The sequence below is a fragment of the Brachypodium distachyon genome, chromosome 2, assembly GCF_000005505.3.
Source record: "Brachypodium distachyon strain Bd21 chromosome 2, Brachypodium_distachyon_v3.0, whole genome shotgun sequence".
Taxonomy (NCBI): Eukaryota; Viridiplantae; Streptophyta; class Magnoliopsida; order Poales; family Poaceae; genus Brachypodium; species Brachypodium distachyon.
Genome location: NC_016132.3, coordinates 2,883,957 through 2,907,727, shown reverse-complemented (window position 1 = coordinate 2,907,727; position 23,771 = coordinate 2,883,957). Strand labels below are relative to the sequence as shown.

Sequence of the window (23,771 nt, the reverse complement as noted above, 5' to 3'; positions counted from 1 at the left end):
TTCAGCAAATGCAGTGTGGGTGACGGCATGCGCCTCGCCCAGGAGGTTCTTGGCGCCCAGGCAACTGGCCCGGCGAAGGCATAGTACCCAGGCATGACCGCACACGACGAGATAAGGTCGAGCGCGCGAGCGTCGTGGGCAATGGCATCCGCGTGGGGCGCATACCACGGCCGCAGCCGGCCGGCGTCGACATGGAGGCGCGGCGCGCTCGACACCAGCACGGCTCTCTCCTCATCGAGGACGGCAAGCTGAGCCGCGTGCTCGGCCGATGTGGTAAGGCGTGAACTGGTCGTCAAGGCCAGTCTTTGAGCGGCTTCTGGTCGACAGCGGAGCGGCAGAGGAGGAGCTGTGCGCGAACGGCGCCAACCTCGGCCAGGAGCTCGTCCGAGCACAGGAGGTCTTGGAGTGTGGAGGTCGCGAGCGCACGCCATGCCTCTTCAGCCCTGCTCCTCTTACTCCCGACAAGAAGGCGCGGCGGCATGGAGGTAGGCAACTACCGCCGGGGGCGCCGGGATGAAGATGGCGGAGGTGGAGGACGCCTCAAACACTGTGCCCAAGTCGAGCTGCGTCACGCCGGCATGGAAGGCGGTGACCGTGGCGAGCCACTCCTCCTCGGCAGCGTTCTCCACCTCGGCGCCTTGGTGCATGATGCGGCCAATGGCGCGCAGGTGCTCGCGGGCCCTCTCCACGGCGAGGTATGCGGAGCTGCTGCTCAGCCATGTCGTCGCCTCCGAGATGGCGCACTGGTGCGGAACCCCACCAACGGTCATCAACTCGCCCTCGGCGTTCTCGACGATGGCCGCCGCCTCGTGGAGCAGCAGCGGGCGATGGAGCATGTGACGTCCATTCATCAGCCGGCGGGAAGTCTCTGCTCCATCGAAACCTTCCCTCGCCCTCTGCCGGAAGAGTGGGTTCCAATGCAACTGCTTTCTTTCTCCGACGTTGTGGACGTAAATGATGTCTGACTGTGCCCAACCAAAGCAGCACGATCCCCAATGAGCTGGACGCACCGATCAGTTGTGCTTCCGCGTTCTTGACGATGACCGCCACCTCGCACAACAGTGGCAACACGATCGACCGCAAAGGACGGCGAGCCAAGGCGTGAACTGGACCGAGCGTGACGCACGCTCGGTCGAGCGCCTCTATGGCGAAAAAAAGGCGGCAATCATTTTTGTAGCAGAGGTCAACAAAACCATTGTTTAAAGATCTAAACCAAATCATTTTTGTTTTTTAATTGGTCTTCAGACATCTATTACGTAAGAACTATGCACACACTATTCGGAAAATCACACTAATTTAGAAAATTATCAACTTTATTCATTGCCATTATTTTGCTTCAAAACTTATTTTAGTGGCTAACTTTTTTATCATAACTCCAAACTCAATTGATAGATAACTTCTTTTTTTGCAGTGGTGCTTTCTTCTTGTTTGTTACAACTCATGGTAGGAGAGAACACGACTGTTTATAAGCATGGGCAGATCCAGCCAAACCACCCAATAATTTTGAAAATTCCCTTTTATATAAGTACAAAAATATTGGAAAAATAGAAAAATAAGATCACAGTCTATTTGCCTCACCCAATATTAAAAATGCAGTGTTTGCCCCACCCATTATTGAAAAGCTAGGTCCGCTACTATTTATAGGATTACAACACCGTTGGATTATTGCTAAGTGGCATCTATCCAAACCTTACACCTATAATTCTCTCTACTCTAGAACATTCCATGAAGAAGTTGTTCTAGATTCTTCCTAGTTTACCATGAAGAAGTTGTTCTAGTGTCTTGCATGGTAAACGTCTTTCTCTTCAAACATACTCCAAAGCCTTCTGAAATGCTTCAATTTTCTCATGACAAAAATACTCTCATTCTCTTGAGAAGGCTCATTGCAAATATCTTATCTTGTATTCACCAAAGCGTTTTAGAACATTCTCAAGTACACATTGTTAATTCTAGACACACTATAACGGAAGAACCAGATCAGCCACACTTCTGAATCACTTGATATACATAACCACTTTTTTTTAACACTTGAAAGCTTTGCAAACAAAATCGAGGTCAAAGTCTCTTCTTCCGACTATTTCTAGATCTCTACGATGACGATGGTCAATCACATGACCCCGAACACCGAGTTCTTATATACTCCCTCCGCACTGAATTAACTGACGTGGATTTGTATAGATTCTTATACAAACTCACGTCAGTTAATTCGGAACGGAGGGAGTATAACCTAACAATCAATGTGATACTGTAATTTATATTCCTATTGACACCTAATATTGTGAATTATTATAGTATAGGTTGTGATGACCAATACCAATATGGTAATCATGAATGGGAACCTCCAAAACCTGGTCTCTCTCTTTTTTGACAAAAAAAATAAAAGCCCTGGTCTCCAAGTATACTGAATAGCCTTTTGGACTTTGAGACGAGAATGGGCTTGAGTGTCGGTGGTACACAAGCATGAAAGGAAGGCGACCCGTTGCTGCATGCACCGGGAGGAGGATATGTGGAGGCCACCCAAACCCAGCCACCAACTTGCCGTTACACCGTTTAATTAAATCCCCACAGAGATCCTTCACGTCTTAATTTTTGCAGAGACAGTGGCATGCCACCCAACCCTCTATAGCTAGGCGCCTCTCACTTTATATCATCTCTTCGCTTATCCACTCGGCCTCCCAGCTGCCTAACTCTTGAAAAGAAATTAAACGGGATCTTGTTTCGCAAGCAAGGCGCCACCAGGGAAGAAGCCGAGAAGATGATCGCTCAGTGCAAAAAGTGTGTCAAGGATAAGTGTCAATTGTGGCATATTATGGTTCTAACGTTTTTTGGGCGACGTCAAATCAAGTCAGTATTGCTGTTGCAGTTCAGAAAAAGAGAGTCAGTATTGCTGTTTATATGCGCGCGTGTGTGTAAGAGTGTAACAATTCCTTTATCAAAGTGAACCGATAAAAATTTGGTACCATTCTTATATATTTCTTTAACTTTCTTGATACAGTATCTACTCTTTCCGTTTCATAATTCTTGTCTCAAATTTGTCCAAAAATAGATGTATCTATTCCTAAAAATCATCTGGATACATGTAATATTTCGATAAGAATTATGAAACGGAGGGGGTAGAAAGTAAAGAACCTATCATACAATTTTGTCATATGCTTCTAACTTTGGATAATTTTTTGTTGCTATCAATTTAACTCATGTGAAATTTTCGGAACAACATACGAGGCATCATCTCCTTAACTTAGCTTCAGGCCTCTTTCCAATGAAATAAGAGTTTTTTTCATTGATAACAATCAATTTTGATCCCTGTGAGATCAAGATAGGAAATCGGAGTGGGGGTGAATGATTGCGCGGCAGCAAATTAAAACTTTTCTCGAAAGTTCAAATCCTAAATCATCTTTCTGTCCGTGATAGTAAAACAGCCGTAACTTTTGATTGGATGAACCAAAAAGTACGTATGAGTATGCAAAAGAAAGGTATTGAAATTCTCTAACCAACGCAGCACGAATCAGCTCAATCGGACGTACCAATCAAAAGATATGATGAAAACAGTAACAGCTGACAAAAAGTTACGAGGATTAATTTATAACCAATTTCGAGGATTAACAAGAAAGATGAATTAATCGCAATCTTCCCTTGATCTCGGGAGAAACCTACAGCAACGTGTTATGATCTTGTGATAAAGCTGCACAAAAGTATTAGAAAGATCTAGCACGAAGATCCGAGAAGAACAGAGATGACACCGCCCGAACGAATCTTTTTATTCAACGATGTCGATCGATTACAAAAAATGCAACCATACATCAAAAAACTCTCCAAGAATTGATCTAGATCCAAAGCTCTGAGTTCTCTCAAGTCCTTGCTAAAACACTAGCTAGGCCGTCCTCTATTTATAAGAGAAAATTCGTGACCCCAAACCGAATCCGAATCCAACACGAACTTCTCTGTCCCGGTCGGTATTCTGCCCGTGGGGCCCGCATACAACCTCAGATCGAGATGATTCAAAAACAAAAGTTGTTCGCCTCAACGACGCGCACAAATTTCATGTGGACCACTTTTCCATCGAACGCCATCTTGATGATGCTACTGTTTAATCTTTAAACAGCTCTCATCCAGTCATGGCTGGACCTACATGTCTTCACGTCGATGCCACTCCATGCCATCAACTCTTCTTGTGATGTCTTCAAAACTTGACCATCACGTGTCGAATGTCTCCAATACCGTACATCTTCGGTATAAACAACGTACGACAAACCGGTGCCCTCCCGAATCATCATAGCCTTCCTTCCATCGTTCCTTCGCACGAACGTCCCGCATGACCTTTATCCTTGACCTCAGCTTCTCCCAAGCTTCGTCCCTCGATCCCGTCATCAACCATGTTCCTCTAGCTCCGGAAACACCTGAAAGCGAACACACAAATAACCAGTACGAGCACAAGTCCACGACTTGATTCAGGGTAAGTTCCACACAACTCACACCATGTTTTTTCACATAAGAAACTAATGAATCAACACACCAATAGCAAATCACTAAATCCAAAACATGATACATGTCATCACATAAGTATATATATTATCCAAAATATCTACATCAATGTTTCACCTAAAACACTTGCCAATGTTACACATCACATATGATTTCACAATCCCTACATTATGGTGATTGGCCCAATTTAAGCAATATACAGATTGGGGCTTTTGTCATGTTCCATACAAAACATGGTACACAATTTGTAAGTATTAATTATTTCTATATTTCTTTAATGAAAAATGTATTGTTCGGTCGTTTGCTAAAGAAAAACTATGAAACTGTCTATATTAAATCCTGACATTTCTAAAACCATTCACACTAAATCTTAATCAGGTTTGAAATAGTGGGATTTATACTTTAGGCCTTTTAGAAAATAAAACAAAATCAAAGATGTTGGGAATGCTACAGAATGGTCATCTGTTAAAGATCATGGAAATGTAGACTTTGTGTCCTATGCAAAATGATAAAGTGGTTTTCATACATATGTTGTGTTTTCGTATGAAAGAGAGATGATATGATATCGGGTTTGATGAATTATTGTTCTCACTCTTTATGCACTTTCCCTACATCTACGTGTTACTTCTGATTTGTTTTGGGACTCCATAAGACATAATGACTTTCTCGATTTGACTTGATCATCATTCAAGGTGGTTTTTAAAAACCGATTAACTCATGAATGTTGGAGATACTATGGATCGACTATTGACCTATAAAAATTCATGAAGAAATAAAACCACGTGCTTTTCGGGCAGATGTATTTTTGAGGTATGATATCTTGGCTTACATCTGACATAAGAGAGGAGTCCGTTGTGGCATGTTTATCCTCACATCACGTCATGTAAGCGCCTTGATCGATCGGCGGCGCACAAACAAACTTGGTTGTGGTCTCTTGTCGCCAACGCCACATTAAACTGAGGGAGGCCGGCACTTCACGAAACTGACGTTTCTTATGACTAGCCTACCCGTCCCCGCCCTCCGATCCCACATACCCATGCTCGATCTACTCTACTTTTTTTTTACGAGAAGGTCCACCGATCTGTTCATAATTATTAACAACATAGGAAGAGTGCTAAAATTAATATATTCTTTTACAAATAAGTCATTGGACCGTCTATTCTACTGGCCTAACAACGGGGAGTCCACTACACACTTGTCCTTGGACCTAAGTATCGTTCCAAAGGATTCCAAACTCTAATGCGCATCGTCCCACAACCTTTGCACCACCGGCGTTGACTATAAGCTCACCGTTTAAAAATAAAGAAGAATGATCGATCAGGCACCGTTTGAAGATTCCTCCAGACGTGAAAGATTCCGGTGCACTCATCTGCCAGAGCCAATCGGGCTACTGAATTTGCCCTGTCTAATATACTTACACATCTGACCGTCGACTAGTCACGGTGCCACCACTTGGAAAACGGAATACATGTCCAGAGAACGCAAAGCGACAAGAAGAGACTGACGAGAGACGCCGTAAATATCATCCATCTCTCTGTAATTAACCAGCAGTACTAGCTAGAAATTAATCATGGCCCGAATTGACCTGAGGCATACAATAACAAGTGTAAAACTGCTGTCTCTTTTGGAGAGGTTGGAGCAGTAATTATCTTTTTTTTCACCCTGTCATACATGCTGCGATGTGTACTCCAGTTAGTATATGATCTGAGCTGTGAACGATTGATTTCCTTTGTTTTTTCGGTTCCTACTGGCTATGACTTTCCACATAAGACTGTCGACTGCCAAACCCCCTCCAAATCATGGGGCCGACTGCTATATCTTCAAAACCCAGGGCCTTGCAGAAAACAACTCTTCAATAATCATCTAAATACCTGGAAACGCTTTTATAAAAAAACCCTGGAAATACATAAGTATAATTTAAACTTTACAAAAAATCAAGTAGGAGTATGTATAATTCAGGGACTTATGCTAAAGTTTTCCAAGAAAGGAACTGTAACCACCTACACTACTGTAAATTCTAATACTAATAAAAGCTGGCACTTTTACGCTTTCTAATTAATTATTTACACATCAAATTTTAAAATAAGTATTTAGTCCAGCAAACGGCAATGATGAAGCGCCCTCACCAAACGAACGAGCTCAACAAATCGCAAATTAAAATCCCGTTGAACACGTGGACACGGTCGCTAAGCACTACATGCAGCAATCAAACGTGTCCCCGGAGCATCGCTAACCGCCCCCCGTAAAAGGCAACAATCACAAATCAGCCCCTGGACACCACCAACCCGGAAATGTGTCTCTTTTATATAAAAGCCCCTGTCAGCGTCTCCTGTTAGCAGGAGAGAGAGGAAGAGGGAGGAAGCCAAGGAAGGAAGGAAGGACGCAGCACGACTGCACCGACTGCGAGCCGAGCTGTCGAGTCCCCCGATCAGATCCCCTCTCGCCTTCTCAGATCTCGCTGCCGAGGTTTGCTCCTCCCAGATCCAGCTCGCGGGTGGGTGAGCTCTTGCGGCGCTCCGGAGCAAAGAGGTTGGTGTGGTGCTGGTGGTTTTGACCCCGGGTGCGGGGGGAAAAGCCCGTTTCTTGGCGTTTTTCTAGCTTCGGTTGCTCGGCCGGAATGTGATCTCCGTTCGTGCGCAGGTCCTGCCGTCAGCGTGATTCGGTCGGTTTTCGTTGGCCGGGAAGCTGTTTCTTTCGGTTCTGCTTGCTTCTTTTTGTTGAGCGACGAGCGGCGGCGGAGATGGGGGTGGGCGGGGAGAAGTTCCAGCTGGGGACGGTGGGGGCGCTCAGCCTCTCCGTGGTGTCCTCGGTCTCCATTGTCATCTGCAACAAGGCCCTCATGAGCTCCCTCGGCTTCATCTTTGGTATGAGATCCAATCTTGTCTCGAGATATGCTTCGCTCTTTTGCTAGTGGTTTGTTGCTTTCATGTGGATGCTTGTGCTCCATGCTTCGAGCTCGCTCGTGTGGTGCTTGTAGATATGCGCGGCTGAGATTTGGTGCTGCTGTGTTCAGGGTGGACAGTGCAAATCTTGGGCTAGGGAGTGTGTATGGATGGGGGGATTGGTGCTGGGAGGATTTTCAGTATCTTGTAGTGAGGAGGGGGGTCTCTGTCGGTGGAGTTCCTCGAGCATATGGTGTTTTTGAGTTGAAACATCACCATTAAATGAAAATGGATGAAACCTGAGCTTAAATTTAATGATGTGTCTAGGGTGACTTATGGGACGGAACATGTCCAGAAAAGGGAATGATCCGTTGAGAAGAAAAAAGTACCAACTCGTCTAAACAGAGTAGTAAAAACATTGCTTACCCTGAAGTCTTACACAACTTTGTTCCTTATTATGCAGCCACCACGTTGACAAGTTGGCATCTTCTGGTCACATTTTGTTCACTCCATGTGGCATTATGTATGAAGCTGTTTGAGCACAAACCTTTTGATGCAAGGACTGTTATGGGATTTGGAGTGCTCAATGGCATCTCAATTGGGCTTCTGAATCTGAGTCTCGGTTTCAATTCCGTTGGTTTCTATCAGGTAAACATTGTTTTTGCTCCCATTGGGTCTGCACTAATCAATATTTTATATTTAACTCAATGGTGTAGCACGCATTCCGTATCTAGGATGGCAGTGGTTGCTTTAGTTGGGACGTTGGGTGTACATAATATTAGTGTGACTTCTTTTAGCTCATGCTATGCCGCTGCTATATTATCACGGGCAAACAGTATCTTAGGAGAAGGTTTTCTGTTGAGTCATTGCGTGTTGTGTGATTCGATGAATGTCACTCAACTTTATGCCAAACACTGTACCAAGCTCATGCTAAAAATACTCTTTATGTTCAGATGACAAAGCTGGCCATTATTCCCTGTACTGTTATATTGGAGACTCTTTTCTTCAGGAAAAAGTTTAGGTTGGTGTTTTGAACATTATGTCCTTTATTCAGTTTAGTAATTATCGCCTGACTAATTTTCTGAATTCACTGTGCAGTCGCTACATCCAGCTCTCCCTTAGCGTGCTCCTTTTTGGTGTTGGAGTTGCAACCGTGACTGACCTGCAACTCAATGCTATGGGATCAATACTGTCTTTGCTGGCAATCGTCACAACCTGCATTGCTCAAATTGTATCCTTTTCAAACGAGCTATCATTTACTGCCAGGAAATGTTCTTGGATTGCCAAATCATTCAGTCTAGTAATTTTACATGTAGCTAGCGACACATCCTTTAGTTTGTTAATATTACAGATAAAGGAAATCACTAATAAAATAATGAATATAAACGACTTGTTACTACTACTGTATTTCTACTTTACCCGTCTAACATAAAATAAATAGTGTAGATTACAATTTTGGTTGAGTATATAACATTTGTTCTATGGTTTATGATTTGAGTCCTTAACCAACTATCAGATGACTAATACAATTCAAAAGAAGTTCAAGGTATCCTCAACCCAGCTACTGTACCAATCATGCCCATACCAAGCATTGACCCTCTTCGTTACCGGTCCATTCCTTGATGGTTTTTTAACCAACAAAAATGTCTTTGCTTTTGAGTACACGCCTCAAGTTCTGGTAAGCAGGGAACCAGGCTGTTGAAACTTATGATGAATTTTGACATACTTCATGTGATCCATAGTTTGCTCTTATCATTTCTGCAGTTTTTCATCGTGCTGTCGTGCCTAATATCAGTCTCAGTAAACTTCAGCACTTTCCTTGTTATTGGGAAGACATCTCCTGTAACTTACCAAGTCCTGGGCCATCTTAAGACATGCTTGGTTCTCGCCTTTGGTTATGTCTTGCTTCATGATCCATTTAGCTGGAGAAACATACTTGGAATCCTAATTGCAGTGATTGGGATGGGGCTATATTCGTACTTCTGCACCCGGGAAACTCAGCAAAAACCCACTGATGCCTCTCCACAAGTCACTCAGGTACATTCCCCTTGGGTAATTTCATTGTGCTTCAAGATCACAACATTTTCTGCACTCAGATCTTCTGAGTGGCATGATTAAGAAGTAATCAAATATTGGTTCTCAGTCCCTATACCTGTGCTATTGCTACTGTCCTCTTGTTATTTACCTTGCGTGCCATCTGCATCTCAGGTGAAAGAAGGCGAATCGGACCCTTTGATCTCGGACTCCTTGAACAGCGCTGAGAACGGGGGTGCTGCAGCCGACGACGAGCCTCTGAAGGTACCCATGTGGAGCTCCAAGTACTCGCGGGCATGAAAGGCTGCTACAGTCAATGTTAGTATATGGTAATATACATAATTATTCAGCTTAGTAGGCAGATAGTAGGGCTGGAAGGAAGTCAGCCCTGAGTGTAACAAACGTTCCTGTGCAATTTTTGGGCCTTTTTTTCTTGTTTTTTTGTTTACCATATCTGTGGTGTTGTTGTTAAGACTTAAGATGGATCTCACTCTTCAGACAGAAATGGCACTGTTGTTACATCTACTCCAAAATGTGGCGGATCTACCTTGGAGCTAAGAAACACAGGAGTTCACTTGTATTATTATTTCTTTTTTGCATGTTCAGCGTCTGATTCGCCGTTGTAACTTGGCAGCAAAGACATGATATCAACATGCAGTTTACATTCTTTCTTTTGCATAACATTTTGACCACATGTTAGGACTCGGAATTGAATAGTAGGACCAGATTTCTCTCGACAGACGTAGTTGAACAAAAAAAAAAAAATACTCCCTCGGATCCAAAAAGTGTCGTCCATTGTGTACTAAGTATAAATTTTGTACGAAATGAGCGACACTTTTTATGTATCGGAAGGAATACATTTTTTTGCCGGGTTCAAAATGTTATGCCAAATGTTAGTAAACTTTGTATGTGAATTTTTCGTCCTGGAATCATCATTTTATTGCATGACATGCCTGGTCAACATTACAGGCTTGCCAAACCTGCCAGAACGAACTGGTCGAGCTTACGAGGCAATCGGTGCAATTTGAAAAAAAAGTTCTATTCTCAATATGAGGTGGATTCTTGAATACTGTACTAATCTACGTCAGTTAATTCAGGACGGAGGGAGTATTTACCAAAACTGGTGGTTACGCGCAACGAGCAGGTGGTTTTGTGCAATTTAGTCTGATTGTGTGCATCGTATGATAAATCATGATCTTCTGTTTTTTTTCTAGGGGATGATCTTCTGTTTATCTAGCAAAACATGCCAGCAGTAAATCTAGCACATGAATCAAATGGGCCTTTGGACCTTGTGTACTTCCATTTCTAGCCCATTTCTTAGCATGGCGAAACTGGGCCTAGATCAGCCCAGTAGACACGCCCAGCCCACAGCAATTGGCGGGAAGAGGAGGCAGAAACGGCGGGAAGCGCCGCCGCCAGTGGCGCGAACTCCCAACCAATATATCTCCCTCATGCCTCCCCCTCCTCGCCGCACCACTTCCCCGCCATTGCTCCCAAATCTCCCATTCCCCTAAGAAGAGAGAGAGAGAAGGAGAGAGGATGGTTGGACCGCAGTACGACCTCGTCGGGAATCCGTTGGGCGCGGTGCGGTCCACCTTCGAGAGGGCGGCGGCGGCTGCCGCGGCGGAGTCCGGGGGCCGCGACCCGGTGGCGGCGTTCCGGGCGAAAGACTGGGGCGCCACCGAGGTGTTCCGCTCCTTCCTCTTCGACCAAGGCGGCATCGACAAGGTAAAAAAACACCCAAACCCTTGCCATCCCGTTTCTTTTGCACGAGTTAAGTCCAGTTGCTGCGTTCGTGATCTGGTCCTATGAATCAAGTTGCAGATCTACTGGTCGCGTCATAGGATACTAAAGGTCCGATAATTCTAGAGTGATCTGCATTGCATTGAAAACGGAAACGAAATTGGTCTAGTGTAAAAACGAAGAAATAGACAGAACTCTTTTCAATTGTCTGGTCTGTTTTGGTTCTGTAATAGACAGTAGTGAGCTCCCTCTTTGTTAAAGTTGGTCGTCCAGGAGTAACTGGTGACTGTTATCTTTCTGTTGAACTGTATAAACCTGCACTGAACCGCTTGATTTCATCAATGAAATCGGGAGCTTGCTCCTTATTCTAAAAAAAACGAAGAAAAGTAATGCTTGAGGAACTTAGGATATTCGATTAAATTTGGTGCTGTAAGAGCAAATGTGGTTACTGATTCATATGGTGGAGGGAAATGGAATTTCTTCATATATCGTACTATCAGATTGGACTGTTTGTTGGGTTTGCTGTCAAACATTTTGGAGGCACATTATGGGTCACTGTGTAGAATGCGTTTTTTTAGTTAACAAAAGGTTTTTCTTTCCAGGTTCCGGTGTTGGACGCATCAAATCTCGGATTGATCAAACCGAACACCCTCGTTCGGTTCCGGGGAATGGTTCAGGATATGCTCGGGAGTGAGTTCTATGCTGGCGCTTTCAAGGTACTCAACTGATCATGCTCATCAACTGCTGTTAAGCTGCCACTAGCGTTTCGTTTGCTAATCTGTAAATATTCTTTGTGAAGGATGGTTCTACCTGGAGGACGAACAAGTTCACAGATTTCTCACCGTTCACAATGCCGCACCCTTGCGATTCACATCTCTGGGAGCGCCATCTCTTGCACTGTGTGCCTGTATGTTCCTGCTTCCATAAGCACTTCTTTTCCATTTTCTTGTTAATTCTAAAAATTCTTTGTACAAAGGACTGGCTGGTGGAGTTCATATGGGCCTTGGGGTTGGCTTGTTTCAGGTGCCTGGACAGAACTCTTGGACAATGGAGTCTTCTCCCGGACCTGACTTGCGCCAGATGTCAAACTGCTCGACATCTGAACAAAGGGACAAAAGAAAAAGGGATGGAGATGATGATGCCATGGATGTAAGCTCTTGTCATGTTCATTATAATAATAGTTATTTTAATAATTTTGCTGTCCATTACCAGTACTGACATCTAATGTGTTGCTTGCTACAGGTTTCAGAAAATGGTAATGGTGAGGGTTCTTCATTCAGTAAGAAACCGGTAAATACTGAACTCAATTTGCTCCATTCTGAAGTGTAATTTTTTAGTCATTTTTTTGTTTTAGGAAACAAATTCATGCTTCCTTTTTTTGATTTTCATCTCTCCATTTGAAGTTAACTCATAATCTTGCATGTATCTCTTCCCCGATTGTTTCTGTGAAGTTTATCAAATATTTGATTAGCCTAACTGTATGTTACCTTGCAAAAAGCTTTTCAGGATATAGATTAGCATAATACTCCCTCCTTTCCGGTATACAGGGCTCATCTCCAAATACTGAAATTTCAATATGCAAGGCCTTTCTCTCCTCCGACCAAGTTTCATCTCAAACCAGCATGTTCTCCTGACTTTTTGACCAGCCAATGCATTGAGAATAGTAGTAGTTAATACATGAGATTTATTGTTTGGTCCAACACTCTATTAGACCCCCCTTGGTCACAGTAATTTTAGATATGAGACTTACATACCTGAAAGGAGGTAGTAGTAAAATAGGCTGTGTAGGCCATATCATTGGAACCATAACATATTCAGTGAACTAAACTGCTCAATTTCATGTTAATCTGAAGTCATATGAAATGAAGGGATCAGTTGTCTGATTTAATCTGCATTTACTTCTCCTCAGAAGGAAGATGGTGTCCAGGGCTCATCTAGTTCACCAGAAATGCCAGTGAGTGAAGATCGCGTGCCAGAGATGAATGGGGATGATCATCATATTCCTGGAAGCTTCTTTTCATGTCTAGTGAAGGTAGAGCATCTGAACTTTTTATCTGATATCTGTGCTAGCTAATCTATTTGTTGCACATCCTTTTCTCTTGGATGATCTACCTTTTACAGTCTTTCTTATGTTCCACAGGTCTATGATATGCCTGAAAGTCAAGTGAAACTAAACGATGTTGCTGAGTTCATAGGTGTATATACATTTGACCCGGAACTTGCTGCTCCCGTTGATAATTCAGACGATATAATGTTTGACCTACTAGAAGATGTAACAGCTCAGCTTCCTCCCAGCAAGGTATATTAAGCCGTGCACAGTGATGCATTTGTGTAACAGTGAAACTTAAATTCTACAAAATATTTTAGTTTTTGCCTTAACCTCTATACCCTTAAAAATGTTTGTATAGGTACCCCGTCTTCACTGTTTGATGTCGCGAAAATTATCATGTCATGATTTTCTGTCAAAGCAACCTGCTGTTGAGGTGAATTTATAATCTTGAACTCAGAAATCGACTAGCTGGTTTAGCCATGCATTGATGTCCTTCAGTAACATACACATATCTTCACCATGTTTGCTTTAAATAGCTAACATATTCTTTTGTTTTGAATGCAGCCTTCGCCAAGCTTACTAAAAGGCATCCGACAATCTTTGCTCTCGCATCTCACTCTGGTATTAGGGAAAGATGACCTGGCAGCTCACTGCTTGCTGTTGCATCTTCTATCCAGGGTATGTCATACCACTTTGTGTTGCTTTCATTGCATGATTCTTGCTAAAATATTTTGCATTTGATCTAATATTTTCTTGGTCCTTTCAATACGGCTGCAGCTTCGTACTAAGGTGGATTTGGTTACCGTCGGTAGGCTCTCCTTGAATTTCACTGGATTCAACAGAGAAAGTGCTTCCATATTTGGAAATCGGCTAAATACTTTGGTCCAAAGACTAGTGCCATATTCGCAAGCCATTCCTCTGTCAATTGATTATCTCAACACAGCCACTCTTCAACCTAGGAAGGATAACAAGTCAGGAAGGTACATCTTGCTTTGTTTGTCCTATCAAGTTTTCAGAATATGTTACTCACGTTGTCTTTATTAAATGCTAACCTGTAACTGTACTCTTCATATAATTTGTTGTAGGTTGGTTACAGGAGTTCTGCAGCTACCTCAGGGCACTCACCTGACCTTTGATGAGACTCTCTTGCAGTCTGGATCTCTGGCATCTAAAGGTGTTGAGAATACTGTGCTGCTTAAGAACTTGATGGAGTCACAGATGGTAATAGTTAATAATCCTCTTGTACCAGTATTGTATCGAGTAAATTATGGTTAAAAGAATGCAGTGCATTATATTTTGGGAAGAACTTCTATGTGCATTTGAGTAATGTGTAAATCTTTTGCCAGCTCCATGTCAATGTCATCCATTTAGGTTCGGAAAAAAAACATCATTTAGGTATGACTGCATGATGTGGAATCAAATTTGTAGATGTGATCATGCACAAGGAATGGTAAAATATTGAATTAAACTTCACAAACACTTGCTGTGTTTAGGCACAAGGTGTAACAAATTATATTAAATGCATAAATATTTTGTACATGGACAAGTCATGAAAATAACACGTAGAAGTGCATTACTGATGGCATAACAATACTCCTCAAGCATGAGATTGATTTAAATTTGTAATTTTCTCTTTCCAATTTGCAGGTTGAGTATGATTTTGAGTACTACAAGCTAGAAATGGCAACGGATGTGCAGCTACTTACTCTATCTGAGGCAAAATCAAACATATTGCCTTCTGACTTAGTAGTGCCTTTTCGTCCATCCTCTGTTCCTGCAGTAAATGCAAGTCTTGAGGAACTTGAGAGTTGGAGATGGTACTTGGCCACGGTTAGGTCTCTTCCTCAGTTATCTGAACCTGAGACTTACCAGGTAATTAATCCTCATTTCACTTAATCTAGCAGATGCAGAACTTTCAGATTATATTGTTTTGCACAGCGCAGTTTACACCGGTAATGAGTTGTACAATGTTTGAATATTAATTGTAGGCCATCCAAGATGATATGGTCAATGTCATGCGCAATGATAGGAGCTTGGGTTGCTCTGAACTTAGCAGGTATGGTTCATGCGGCCAAGGGTGGACATCTTTTTTTAGATAATGCAAGGGCGGGGATCTAGCACATCCTATAGTTGTGTTTACATGGAAGTTTATGAACCTCTATCCAACTAATTATGCTCATGTTGATCTGCAGATGGCTAACAATGGCACAGCTAACAGCTTCAAGCTTTGGTGAGAAGAGTCTTTCTATGGAGCACTGGCAGATGGTGAAGGAGCTTGAGAGGCTTAGGAAGGAGAGGATGCAATGAGAAGAGACATTTTATTAGCCCATGAATCTGTAAACTCCGTTAGTGTAGTGTCTGTTGCTATGTGTATATACCACCCCTGGTGTCTAAATCAAGACAATCTGCAACATTGTTCGTGATCCTATGAGGATGCCATTTGACAACTTAATTATCAAGTTTACCCTGCTTCTGTGAAATTTGCTCTTGTAGTTACATTCTGGCTTTGAATGGACAACTAATTATTACGTTGTGGTTAGCTGAATTTACCGCTATCTGCAAAAAAAAAATGAACTTAAAAATATGCTTCAGGCATCTGAAGTAAAAAACATTCTCTCCTTGTTTTTGAAATTTCTGTACGTTGAATTTTTCATAAGTCAAACTTTGTCAACTTTAACTGAGTTTGTATTACAAAACATTAACATATGCAACACCAAACAAATGTTGGTGTTTTTATTACAAACTCAGTCAAAGTTGACAAAGTTTGACTTGGCAAAACCTCGAATGTATAGACATGAGTGGAGATTGTGTTTTGCAACTTTTTAGTAAATATGAACCATCTTATGTTCCAAGCTTTCGAAATCAAAACTCAGGATATGCTTCCTTTTTGGTAATAGCACCATCATGATTGGACAAATAACAGTTAATACAATGTGGTAACTACATATGTTTGACTTCTCCATCCAATGCTAGAGAGTCGAGACACTTGAAAAGAATGGTGGTAAAGTTGCTCTTGCTGTAAGTTCAGACCTCAGAGAACAGTTGGTAGGGCTGAAAGTTTCATAACTCAATAGTTTTTGAGGCTTTGAGCAATCGAGGAAAGAATTTTCACAGGCGTTTGAACTTCAGCTTCTTCTCCAATTCGATTTCTAAGCATTTGTCCTGATTTACATTGTCTTTTACAAAGCCGCAGAAAGAGAAACAGTTTCCGTTGTTGCTTGTATGACTGCTTTGCATGCATGTATATCAGAGCAAACATCTGTCGTCTCAAGCAATTTCTGAGTTTTCACCAGAATCAGTGGGATATATTCAAGGACCAGTCTCTTGCACTGGTAAAACAAAACAAAAGAATACTGTCATAAGCAGAACAGAAGTAGACTTTGTTAAGTGTCGAAATAATCAAAAAACATTGTTGATGAGTTACCATTCAGTTCACACAAAGTTGCAGGCAACTAAGCTAATTGCAGAAGTTGTATTAAGTGTTGAAGCATAATAAGTGTTCAACTACATCTAAAGTTGTCAAGGTACTGAATTCGAACATCGGTACATGTTAAGGCATGTCAGAGAAAAGCACTGTAGTATTTGAGCTGTCCGTTTTTAGAAGCACTAAATCAATTTAGGGCTTCTTGGTGATTTTTGCTAGACGAACAACCATGAAAATCAGGTGATCCCATGATCTGTTGCACTTCACTACAGGCAGGTTAATTGGTGTTTCGATTTATCTGACTGTTTCTGAACTTACTAACCTGCGGTGCGTAGTTCTCCGCCTTGCTGCATTGTTTTAGAAGAAACCCAACTATCTCGAGCTGCAAAATTGCGATACATGCAAAAAGGTGTTACTCATGTGGCAAAGTACAAGACAGCCATCACACAGAACATCAGCGATGGGCGATGGTGAAGATTGCAGTTACCTTCATGTTGGGATCTTTCAGCATGGTGAGAACTTCCACAAGAACATGATGACACAGACCGCAAGTATCCCGTCGAGTGGGCAGCCGACTTCTTGTCCCCTTTGGGCAAAGGTGCACTGATTCACAGAACACTTCAGGGTTCACCGCAGAAACCTCCATGAAGAAAAGGGGGATGTAGTAGTCCACCAGTGTGATGCACTGCGAGAAGGCGAATCATCAAGGACAACCAATCAGCATGCTGAAAATTGAACTTGTGCTATCCAAGGAGAGCATTGCAATTTGTGTCCATACCTGCTGTCTTAGAGGGCCAAGATTCGCACACCCGTGGTGGAGGACACTGAGAATCTCGGTCTGGGTCTCGTTTTGTTGGAGGTAGAACAGTGCTTCAGTTGAGTACTGCTCGCATAGTACACACAGCTTTCCATTAGCTGCAGTTAATCCTGCCCCTTTGCTTACAAGGGGCAGGCTTTCCCGAGCTGAAATAGATACGAGAGAACAGATTGATCATAATTCATGAGGTCGACACCGTGGAACTTAAAATGTCTACAAAGGGAGAGGGTTGCTAAGCTGAAGATATGGTGAGCATAATTTCTCATATCTGGAACACAGTTTTATGTAGTGAGTTACTAAGATGAGATTGCAGAGCCCCTAAATGAAAGCAAAAAATTCAGTAACCTACCACTAGCTCCTGACATTTGATAGGCAGCAGAAGTACACAATTCTTACAACAAAGACATCAGCAACACAGTTCATACTACTATGCGCCTTCGCAACTTAGATCAAAGCAGAAAACTAGATGTGGAACCAGTTATGGAATCAAAAGATAACCAGATTAAGGCAGTATTCAGTCAAAAAAAAGCTAGATTTTGTAGTTTTTAGCATGACTTATCCCAATCCTCTGCACTAGGTTGCATACCACTGCTGCACTTCATTGATCTACTCAGCATTATCATCAGGAACACCATGGCAACATGAACAGAAATTCTGACAGAACAAACAAAGATCAACCAACAGAAGCATCCATTCTTGTAATGGGTTCAGGACTTACCCAACATGCAAATATATTGATCTGTGCTCTCCCTGTATGGATCTCTGCTCTCCGCGGCCACGGCTGAGAAGGCTAACACGACTAAAAACGTGAGCCTCCTCGTCAAACACGCCATGCCTGCTCACAAATATCCCAATTTAGAGAATCAGAACCACACAGGAAGCTATCCAACATATACCGGTTTGCAGCATATGAAATTCTGAACAGTTCATAATGTGTGCATCAGACAAAAGGAAAATAGCATAAAATTCTGCCCATTTCAACCTCCGATTTTATCTCCCAATTGGACAGCGAATCCGGCCTGCAGCCTACTGCAAGCTCCATCTAGCACAGCGAGTTCGATAGCTAGGGAAGTAGGGAAGGCTGGATCGATCAGAAGGCCTCGCCTGACAGCATATACATAAACAAATACACATCTCGAGCACGAAATCCACCAGATTCAGCTCATCCCCTACTCCCCACCGCAAAAGTTTACCCTCTTCCCAGCCCCGTCTTTTCCATATGCTAACTCAAATCGAGCACCGGTGGATGCATGGACGGGGAATCTCCCGGAAACAGCGGGCCGAGCAAATCATAACCGTCAATGACTAATATGTTTCAGGGAAAGGGAAGCAGCTCACCTGGTTGACTCGCTCTGCCCTTGTCTTCTCCCTGATCTGCTTTCAGGGACCGGAATGGGACGGGACGGAGGAGAGCAGCTCGAGGGTCTCCCTCTAGCTACTGGTTTTATTTTCCCTTTAATCTTAAGCTTGAAGAGGCTGAATGAGGACGTATCTGAGGATGAAGAAGAAGGGAACCTTTTCTTCCAAGGTAAGATGGAGAAAGACTGAAGCAGAGCAATGGAGTGTGACTTTTGTCATTTATTATTGCAGCTCTCTCTCTCTTCTTGAATGAAGACTTGATTTTTTCTTTCTTTTTGAGGAATAAAGAAGACTTGATTGATTTTCTCAGTCCTGAAATACTGGAGTGACAAAAGTTATACTAATTGATGCACCAAGCAATGCTAGTAATAAATGCTTGGTTATCATTTTTTTTTTGCTGATGCATTTGCAGCTGAAATTTCGGAAGGAATATTCCTCCGGTGCAGATTACTCCTGCTCGATCCGCTCCAGACCACCCACCAAACTGCAACAAGCATATAGAAATATCGACGGTTGTTGTCTCTACTATGACAAAGAAGCAATTTCGGAATCGCTCTTCCCCAGAGAAAAAAAATAACAAGCAGAGACCCGAAAACATGCCTACTTGGCAGTTTCTGGCGAGATAAAAGGACAGAGAAGAGTTGGCACTCCAGGAGTTTATTATTTGGTGGAATTTCTTAGCACATTTAGTAGGTGGGATAAAAGAATTATCGGATAAAGAAAAAAAAAATAACGTCGACAGCAGGGTTCGAACCTGCGCGGGCGTAGCCCAACAGATTTCAAGTCTGTCTCCTTAACCACTCGGACATATCGACTGTTTTGCCGAAATAGCCCCAGACAGGTTTATAATTATTATTAAATTTCTGGGCCGGGGCTCAATGACGCTGATCAGAAGGATTTGGCCTGCCAGAAGCCCAAAATATACGGTCGAAGTGGACCTCAGAGCCGAATCAAGTCTTGCTCGAAAGATGCGATCGTTGCCAAAAATTACTCCAACTTCAGCCCGCGCCCACCTCGCCGGAACCCCAACGGCCCCGGGCTATCGCACTGGCGGCGTCACTGATGTCGACGCACTCCTCCAAGTGAGTCATCCCGCCGCCGATCTAATCGCTCCGTTCCGTCGCGCCTCCCGCTGATTTTGGTTGGCCCCGTCTGGTTGATCGGTTTTGCTTCCGCAGGAGTTACCTCTGCGCGGGCAGCTAATCGTTCGACGACCCCGATGTGGTCGAGGTGTCGCCGGCGGTCGCCGCCGGGGGCTGGGGCTCCGGCCATCAGAAGAGGAAGCGGAGCCAGGTGACTGTGGCAAGACAAGACGACCCCTTCCTTCTTTATTTGTTTTTTTCTTGCTGCAATCGGAAGATGTGGCTCGTGTGATTTCCATCGGATTGCAGTGGGAAGAAGGGTTGGGTGATCCCTTTGAATTTTCACGGGCTGGATTAAGATGCGGCTGGCACAAGTTGTCAATAGATACGTGTAGAATTATGGATTGGACTGGTCTGCCTGTCGATGATCTGTGTTTTTGTTTGGAAATAGGTGCGCTGCATCGTTATGGTTTCTGAATTTTTATTATGTTTGTGCTCTGGGGGTCTTCTTTCATGCTTGTATATTAAATGTCAAGTCCTGTTGACCTGTGGCAGTAAGGTCTCATTGCTACCTGATTGAGGAATTGTGGTTAATTTATTGGCAAAACTACAATTTTCAGCGTTCTTTGTCTTGTTATACCTAGTACAATGCGCAGGAAAGATGCAATATGGACTCTTGGGGCTCTGGAGTTATACCCTGTTTTGGCCTTGTAGACTGGAAGTAGAAAAAAAAATCACAGACCACCAATCTTTCAGTCACTTGTTAGAGCCCCAACTTCTCATTCTTTGGTACAACAATCATGATTATGAAGCTGATTTTTTAGCAAATTCTGTTGGGATTTTTCCATGGAGATTGTTTCAATAGTATGAACATGACAATCTGGATCCAGCAATGCATAAAAATAGTTTCAAACCAATGGTTTTTTTAGCTAAGGAATGAAAACTTGGGGTTATCTGCAACAAGTGATTGAAAGATTGGTGTGCTGTGCAACTTCTTCCTAGAAGTATGGATGTCAGGCCGTTCAGTTGGCGGTCAGGTTGGTCTTTTGACAGGGTAACTAGACTTATATTCGAACAAAATGTAGAATTCTGTAGGTTGTTCATTTGGTTTTTCTCTGCTAATATTCTAAATTCTTATGTGGTTTTGTTCTGTTAATATCCTAAATTATTTGATGCCCTTCTGTGCTTCCGGAATTATGGTTTAGTCATAATCTGATTTATAACCTTGTAGCCCAAAAAGCCAATGCCAGTTGACCTTACAGTGATTAATACATGTAGATTGTGAGACTTGGCATCCATGGGGCCTCTGTACACATGTTGAAAAGGTTGCATTTGATTACAAAACCAAAATTGAAATTGGGGAAACCATTCTAATAGGTGGATAATCGCATGACATTTCGACATTGTCTTCTGAACTATTTGTGTATATTTTGGCTTGGGATTTCCTATATAAGATCGAAAATGGCCATACCTTGATATAATATATTTGTAATAGAATGTTATCGTTGTACTATCTAATGGTTACTTGAATTTTCTTATATACTAAATTAATTGGTTGTTCGTCATGAAGTAATTGATATCGACAGTGATGCTGATGCTGATGGTGTTGTGGTTATTTGTGAGAAAGCACCAGTTGATAAGAATAAGCAACATGTTGCATATCCCCTGCATTGGCCAAAGCTTGTGAAGGTAATTCCCTTCATATCTTTCCATTTTCATTCTATTTCCTTGCTTACCCTCTGACAGATGCTTTTCTGTGGGAACAAATCCAGACTAGTGTGGCTAGTGACATTGCTGGACCAAGCACCTACTCTTCAAAAAATAATGCCAGATTTATTGAGTCATTTGAGGAAGACGAACCTTTGATTTCGATGAAGATGATTATGATTACAATGCTATACTTTTTGATAGTGAGTATAACCACAATTTTGCTTCCAAGTTTGATGACCTAGATATTCCACCTGGTGTGGAGGCTCCTTTACCCTGGCTGCAGAAGACTGCTGCTGAGATGGCAAACAAGAACAAACCCATTTTGATGGCAGACGATAAAGTTGATGAAAAATACAATGCATTTAAGCAATTCGATATTCTTGATGATCACAGTGATCATTACTATTCAAAACCAGCATTAAGACATGTTGCGGTGGTAGAGAAGGTAACTGTTTTGGCATGCTTTGTTTGTCCTTTGTCATCTTAGTTCAGTACTAAGTTGTCTTCTTCGCAGCCATCAATACTCTGGGCCTCGGCTATTCAGCAGGAGTGGAAAATCTTAGAAAAAGATTTGCCAGGTAGCTAGCTATTGCTTCTTATGCTCTCTGTTTCATGAACTCTTGGTACTGGTTTTTCTGTTAAGCATCATGCCATTGTTAGTTCAAATGCCTTATGTCATGATGATATTTCCTTCTATATTCAGAAGACACTGTTTATGAGGGCATCTCATGATTATATTTTGGCTTTTCTACAAATTGATCAGATACTATATTTGCGAGGGCATACGAGGAGAGAATTGATCTGCTTAGAGCTGTGATAATGGGGCCAGCTGGCACTCCTTACCATGACGGGCTCTTCTTCTTTGACATCCTCTTCCCTGCTCAATATACAATTACACCGCCAGTAAGATTTTGTTGGCTTTGTCTCCACAAGTGATTGTTCTACTTGCTTTAGTCTGCCTTTAGGTGCAATAACAACCAGTTAATTGTATGCAGCTGGTTAACTACCGATCTGGTGGGTTGCATCTTAATCCAAATTTGTATGTTTGTCGGAAGGTGTGCCTCAGCCTCTTAAATACCTGGAGTGGTAGTGAAGATGAGATGTGGGATCCAGATAATTCAACAATGCTGCAGGTCCTAGTCTCCATTCAGGCTTTGGTTTTGAATGCCAAGCCTTATTTCAATGAACCTGGATATGCTGGTACAACTAATACACCTCATGGGGAGAAGCAATCCCTATCATATAATGAAGATACATTCCTGCTATCATGCAGGACAATGCTGTATTCTCTTCGAAACCCACCAAAGGTAAGAATATTCCTCTGCTTATCATACGGAGTAGTTGCTGTAGAAGAGGCTAGTTGTTCTGTAAATTCTAAAGATAGATCTGTAGACACCTATTTTATTGACGAGGGATTTCTGTGGTGAAATTTTATTGACTTTGATACCTAGAAATTTTAATGTGGATGCACTTTATGTAGAATTTCGAGGATTTTGTTGCGGGCCATTTCCGCAAGCACAGGCGCAATGTCCTCGTTGCTTGCAAAACCTACCTGGACGGTGCCCAGGTAGGGTGCCTTGTTGGAAATGGAATCCAGGATGTGGACGAGGGTGACAAGAGCTGCTCGTTGAAGTTCAAAGCCTCACTGAAGAGATTATTTGAGGAGCTGCTCATGGAGTTCACCGTGAAGGGAAATGCAGATTGTGACAAATTCCTAGCCGAGAAGAAGAAATCTGGAGCTGCTTCTAGTTCTAGAGCGATAGCAGACACCACATTGTGACCAGCATTGATCCCAGGTAGCTTCTTTTTCTTTCCTCCCTTCATTTTCTAGCATGTGCACTTACTGGACAATTTGCAAACATATCCGCAGTGTTTTGACCCACTTAATTAACTACCGGTAGTACTAGCCTACTTATTCTTTTCTGAAGTTGAACTGAGCCTACTAGTAACACTAGTGGGGATTCCATGCATATAGTACTCCACTCCATCGTGCCCTGACGCTGCATCCAGGGCATTGAAAGCCTGAATGCCGTTAGGTGAAAAGTCCAGTAATCATCGATCCAAACAAAAAGATGCATGGCCTTCTTTTAAGACCATATATATCGATCCCATGCATGACAGTTCATCGATCACAGTAGCCACATTGATGCCCTTGCACGGTAGTGCGCGTACTATTTGGAATCCCCAC

General features: G+C 42.7%; 3 protein-coding genes, 1 non-coding gene and 1 pseudogene across 5 annotated transcripts; 3 read left to right on the top strand and 2 right to left on the bottom strand.

Moving 5' to 3' along the window:
- Window positions 1–6,804: 6,804 nt before the first annotated feature.
- LOC100844882 (UDP-xylose transporter 3) lies at window positions 6,805–10,069 on the top strand. Its single transcript, XM_010232190.3, has 8 exons — window positions 6,805–7,011; window positions 7,123–7,346; window positions 7,828–8,012; window positions 8,318–8,385; window positions 8,463–8,595; window positions 8,881–9,042; window positions 9,129–9,401; window positions 9,573–10,069. Exons 2-8 carry the CDS (start codon window positions 7,223–7,225, stop codon window positions 9,696–9,698), a joined length of 1,071 nt encoding a protein of 356 aa, XP_010230492.1. The 5' UTR covers window positions 6,805–7,011; window positions 7,123–7,222; the 3' UTR covers window positions 9,699–10,069.
- Window positions 10,070–10,863: 794 nt separating this feature from the next.
- On the top strand, window positions 10,864–15,671 carry LOC100843660 (mini-chromosome maintenance complex-binding protein). Its single transcript, XM_003569109.4, has 14 exons — window positions 10,864–11,126; window positions 11,744–11,857; window positions 11,941–12,048; window positions 12,165–12,290; window positions 12,384–12,431; window positions 13,051–13,173; window positions 13,282–13,440; window positions 13,550–13,624; window positions 13,756–13,869; window positions 13,969–14,171; window positions 14,277–14,412; window positions 14,839–15,063; window positions 15,180–15,247; window positions 15,384–15,671. The coding sequence occupies exons 1-14, from the start codon at window positions 10,938–10,940 to the stop codon at window positions 15,496–15,498; spliced, it is 1,803 nt and encodes a 600-aa protein (XP_003569157.1). The 5' UTR covers window positions 10,864–10,937; the 3' UTR covers window positions 15,499–15,671.
- Window positions 15,672–16,045: 374 nt separating this feature from the next.
- Window positions 16,046–19,032, bottom strand: LOC100840730 (proactivator polypeptide-like 1). 2 transcript variants are annotated; one of them, XM_003569099.4, is made up of 6 exons: window positions 18,771–19,032; window positions 18,151–18,267; window positions 17,394–17,578; window positions 17,103–17,300; window positions 16,938–16,997; window positions 16,046–16,520 (listed from the first exon to the last, which is right to left on the bottom strand). In XM_003569099.4, the coding sequence occupies exons 2-6, from the start codon at window positions 18,263–18,265 to the stop codon at window positions 16,371–16,373; spliced, it is 708 nt and encodes a 235-aa protein (XP_003569147.1). In that variant the 5' UTR covers window positions 18,266–18,267; window positions 18,771–19,032; the 3' UTR covers window positions 16,046–16,370. The 2 variants fall into 2 exon arrangements, with proteins under 2 accessions (XP_003569147.1, XP_024314389.1); XM_024458621.1 differs by lacking the exons at window positions 18,151–18,267; window positions 18,771–19,032 and adding an exon at window positions 18,019–18,128 and having other exon boundaries at window positions 16,069–16,520.
- A 492-nt stretch (window positions 19,033–19,524) lies between these two features.
- TRNAS-UGA lies at window positions 19,525–19,606 on the bottom strand. Its single transcript has one exon. It is a non-coding gene; the product is annotated as a tRNA-Ser (tRNA).
- A 143-nt stretch (window positions 19,607–19,749) lies between these two features.
- LOC100837566 lies at window positions 19,750–23,648 on the top strand (annotated as a pseudogene).
- Window positions 23,649–23,771: the final 123 nt, after the last annotated feature.

What these genes read in the sequence shown, in the direction of transcription:
- LOC100844882 (XM_010232190.3), top strand. Translation starts at nt 7,223, where the DNA reads ATGGGGGTGGGCGGGGAGAAGTTCCAGCTGGGGACGGTGGGGGCGCTC. An exon ending in TTCTTCAGGAAAAAGTTTAG is followed by an intron (nt 8,386 to 8,462) that starts GTTGGTGTTTTG and finishes TTCACTGTGCAG; the next exon opens with TCGCTACATCCAGCTCTCCC. An exon ending in AGTACACGCCTCAAGTTCTG is followed by an intron (nt 9,043 to 9,128) that starts GTAAGCAGGGAA and finishes TCATTTCTGCAG; the next exon opens with TTTTTCATCGTGCTGTCGTG.
- LOC100840730 (XM_003569099.4), bottom strand. Translation starts at nt 18,265, where the DNA reads ATGGCGTGTTTGACGAGGAGGCTCACGTTTTTAGTCGTGTTAGCCTTC. An exon ending in TCAATATATTTGCATGTTGG is followed by an intron (nt 17,579 to 18,150) that starts GTAAGTCCTGAA and finishes TATCTATTTCAG; the next exon opens with CTCGGGAAAGCCTGCCCCTT. An exon ending in TGAAAGATCCCAACATGAAG is followed by an intron (nt 16,998 to 17,102) that starts GTAACTGCAATC and finishes GCAATTTTGCAG; the next exon opens with CTCGAGATAGTTGGGTTTCT.
- LOC100843660 (XM_003569109.4), top strand. Translation starts at nt 10,938, where the DNA reads ATGGTTGGACCGCAGTACGACCTCGTCGGGAATCCGTTGGGCGCGGTG. An exon ending in ATCTCTTGCACTGTGTGCCT is followed by an intron (nt 12,049 to 12,164) that starts GTATGTTCCTGC and finishes GGCTTGTTTCAG; the next exon opens with GTGCCTGGACAGAACTCTTG. An exon ending in CTCAGCTTCCTCCCAGCAAG is followed by an intron (nt 13,441 to 13,549) that starts GTATATTAAGCC and finishes ATGTTTGTATAG; the next exon opens with GTACCCCGTCTTCACTGTTT.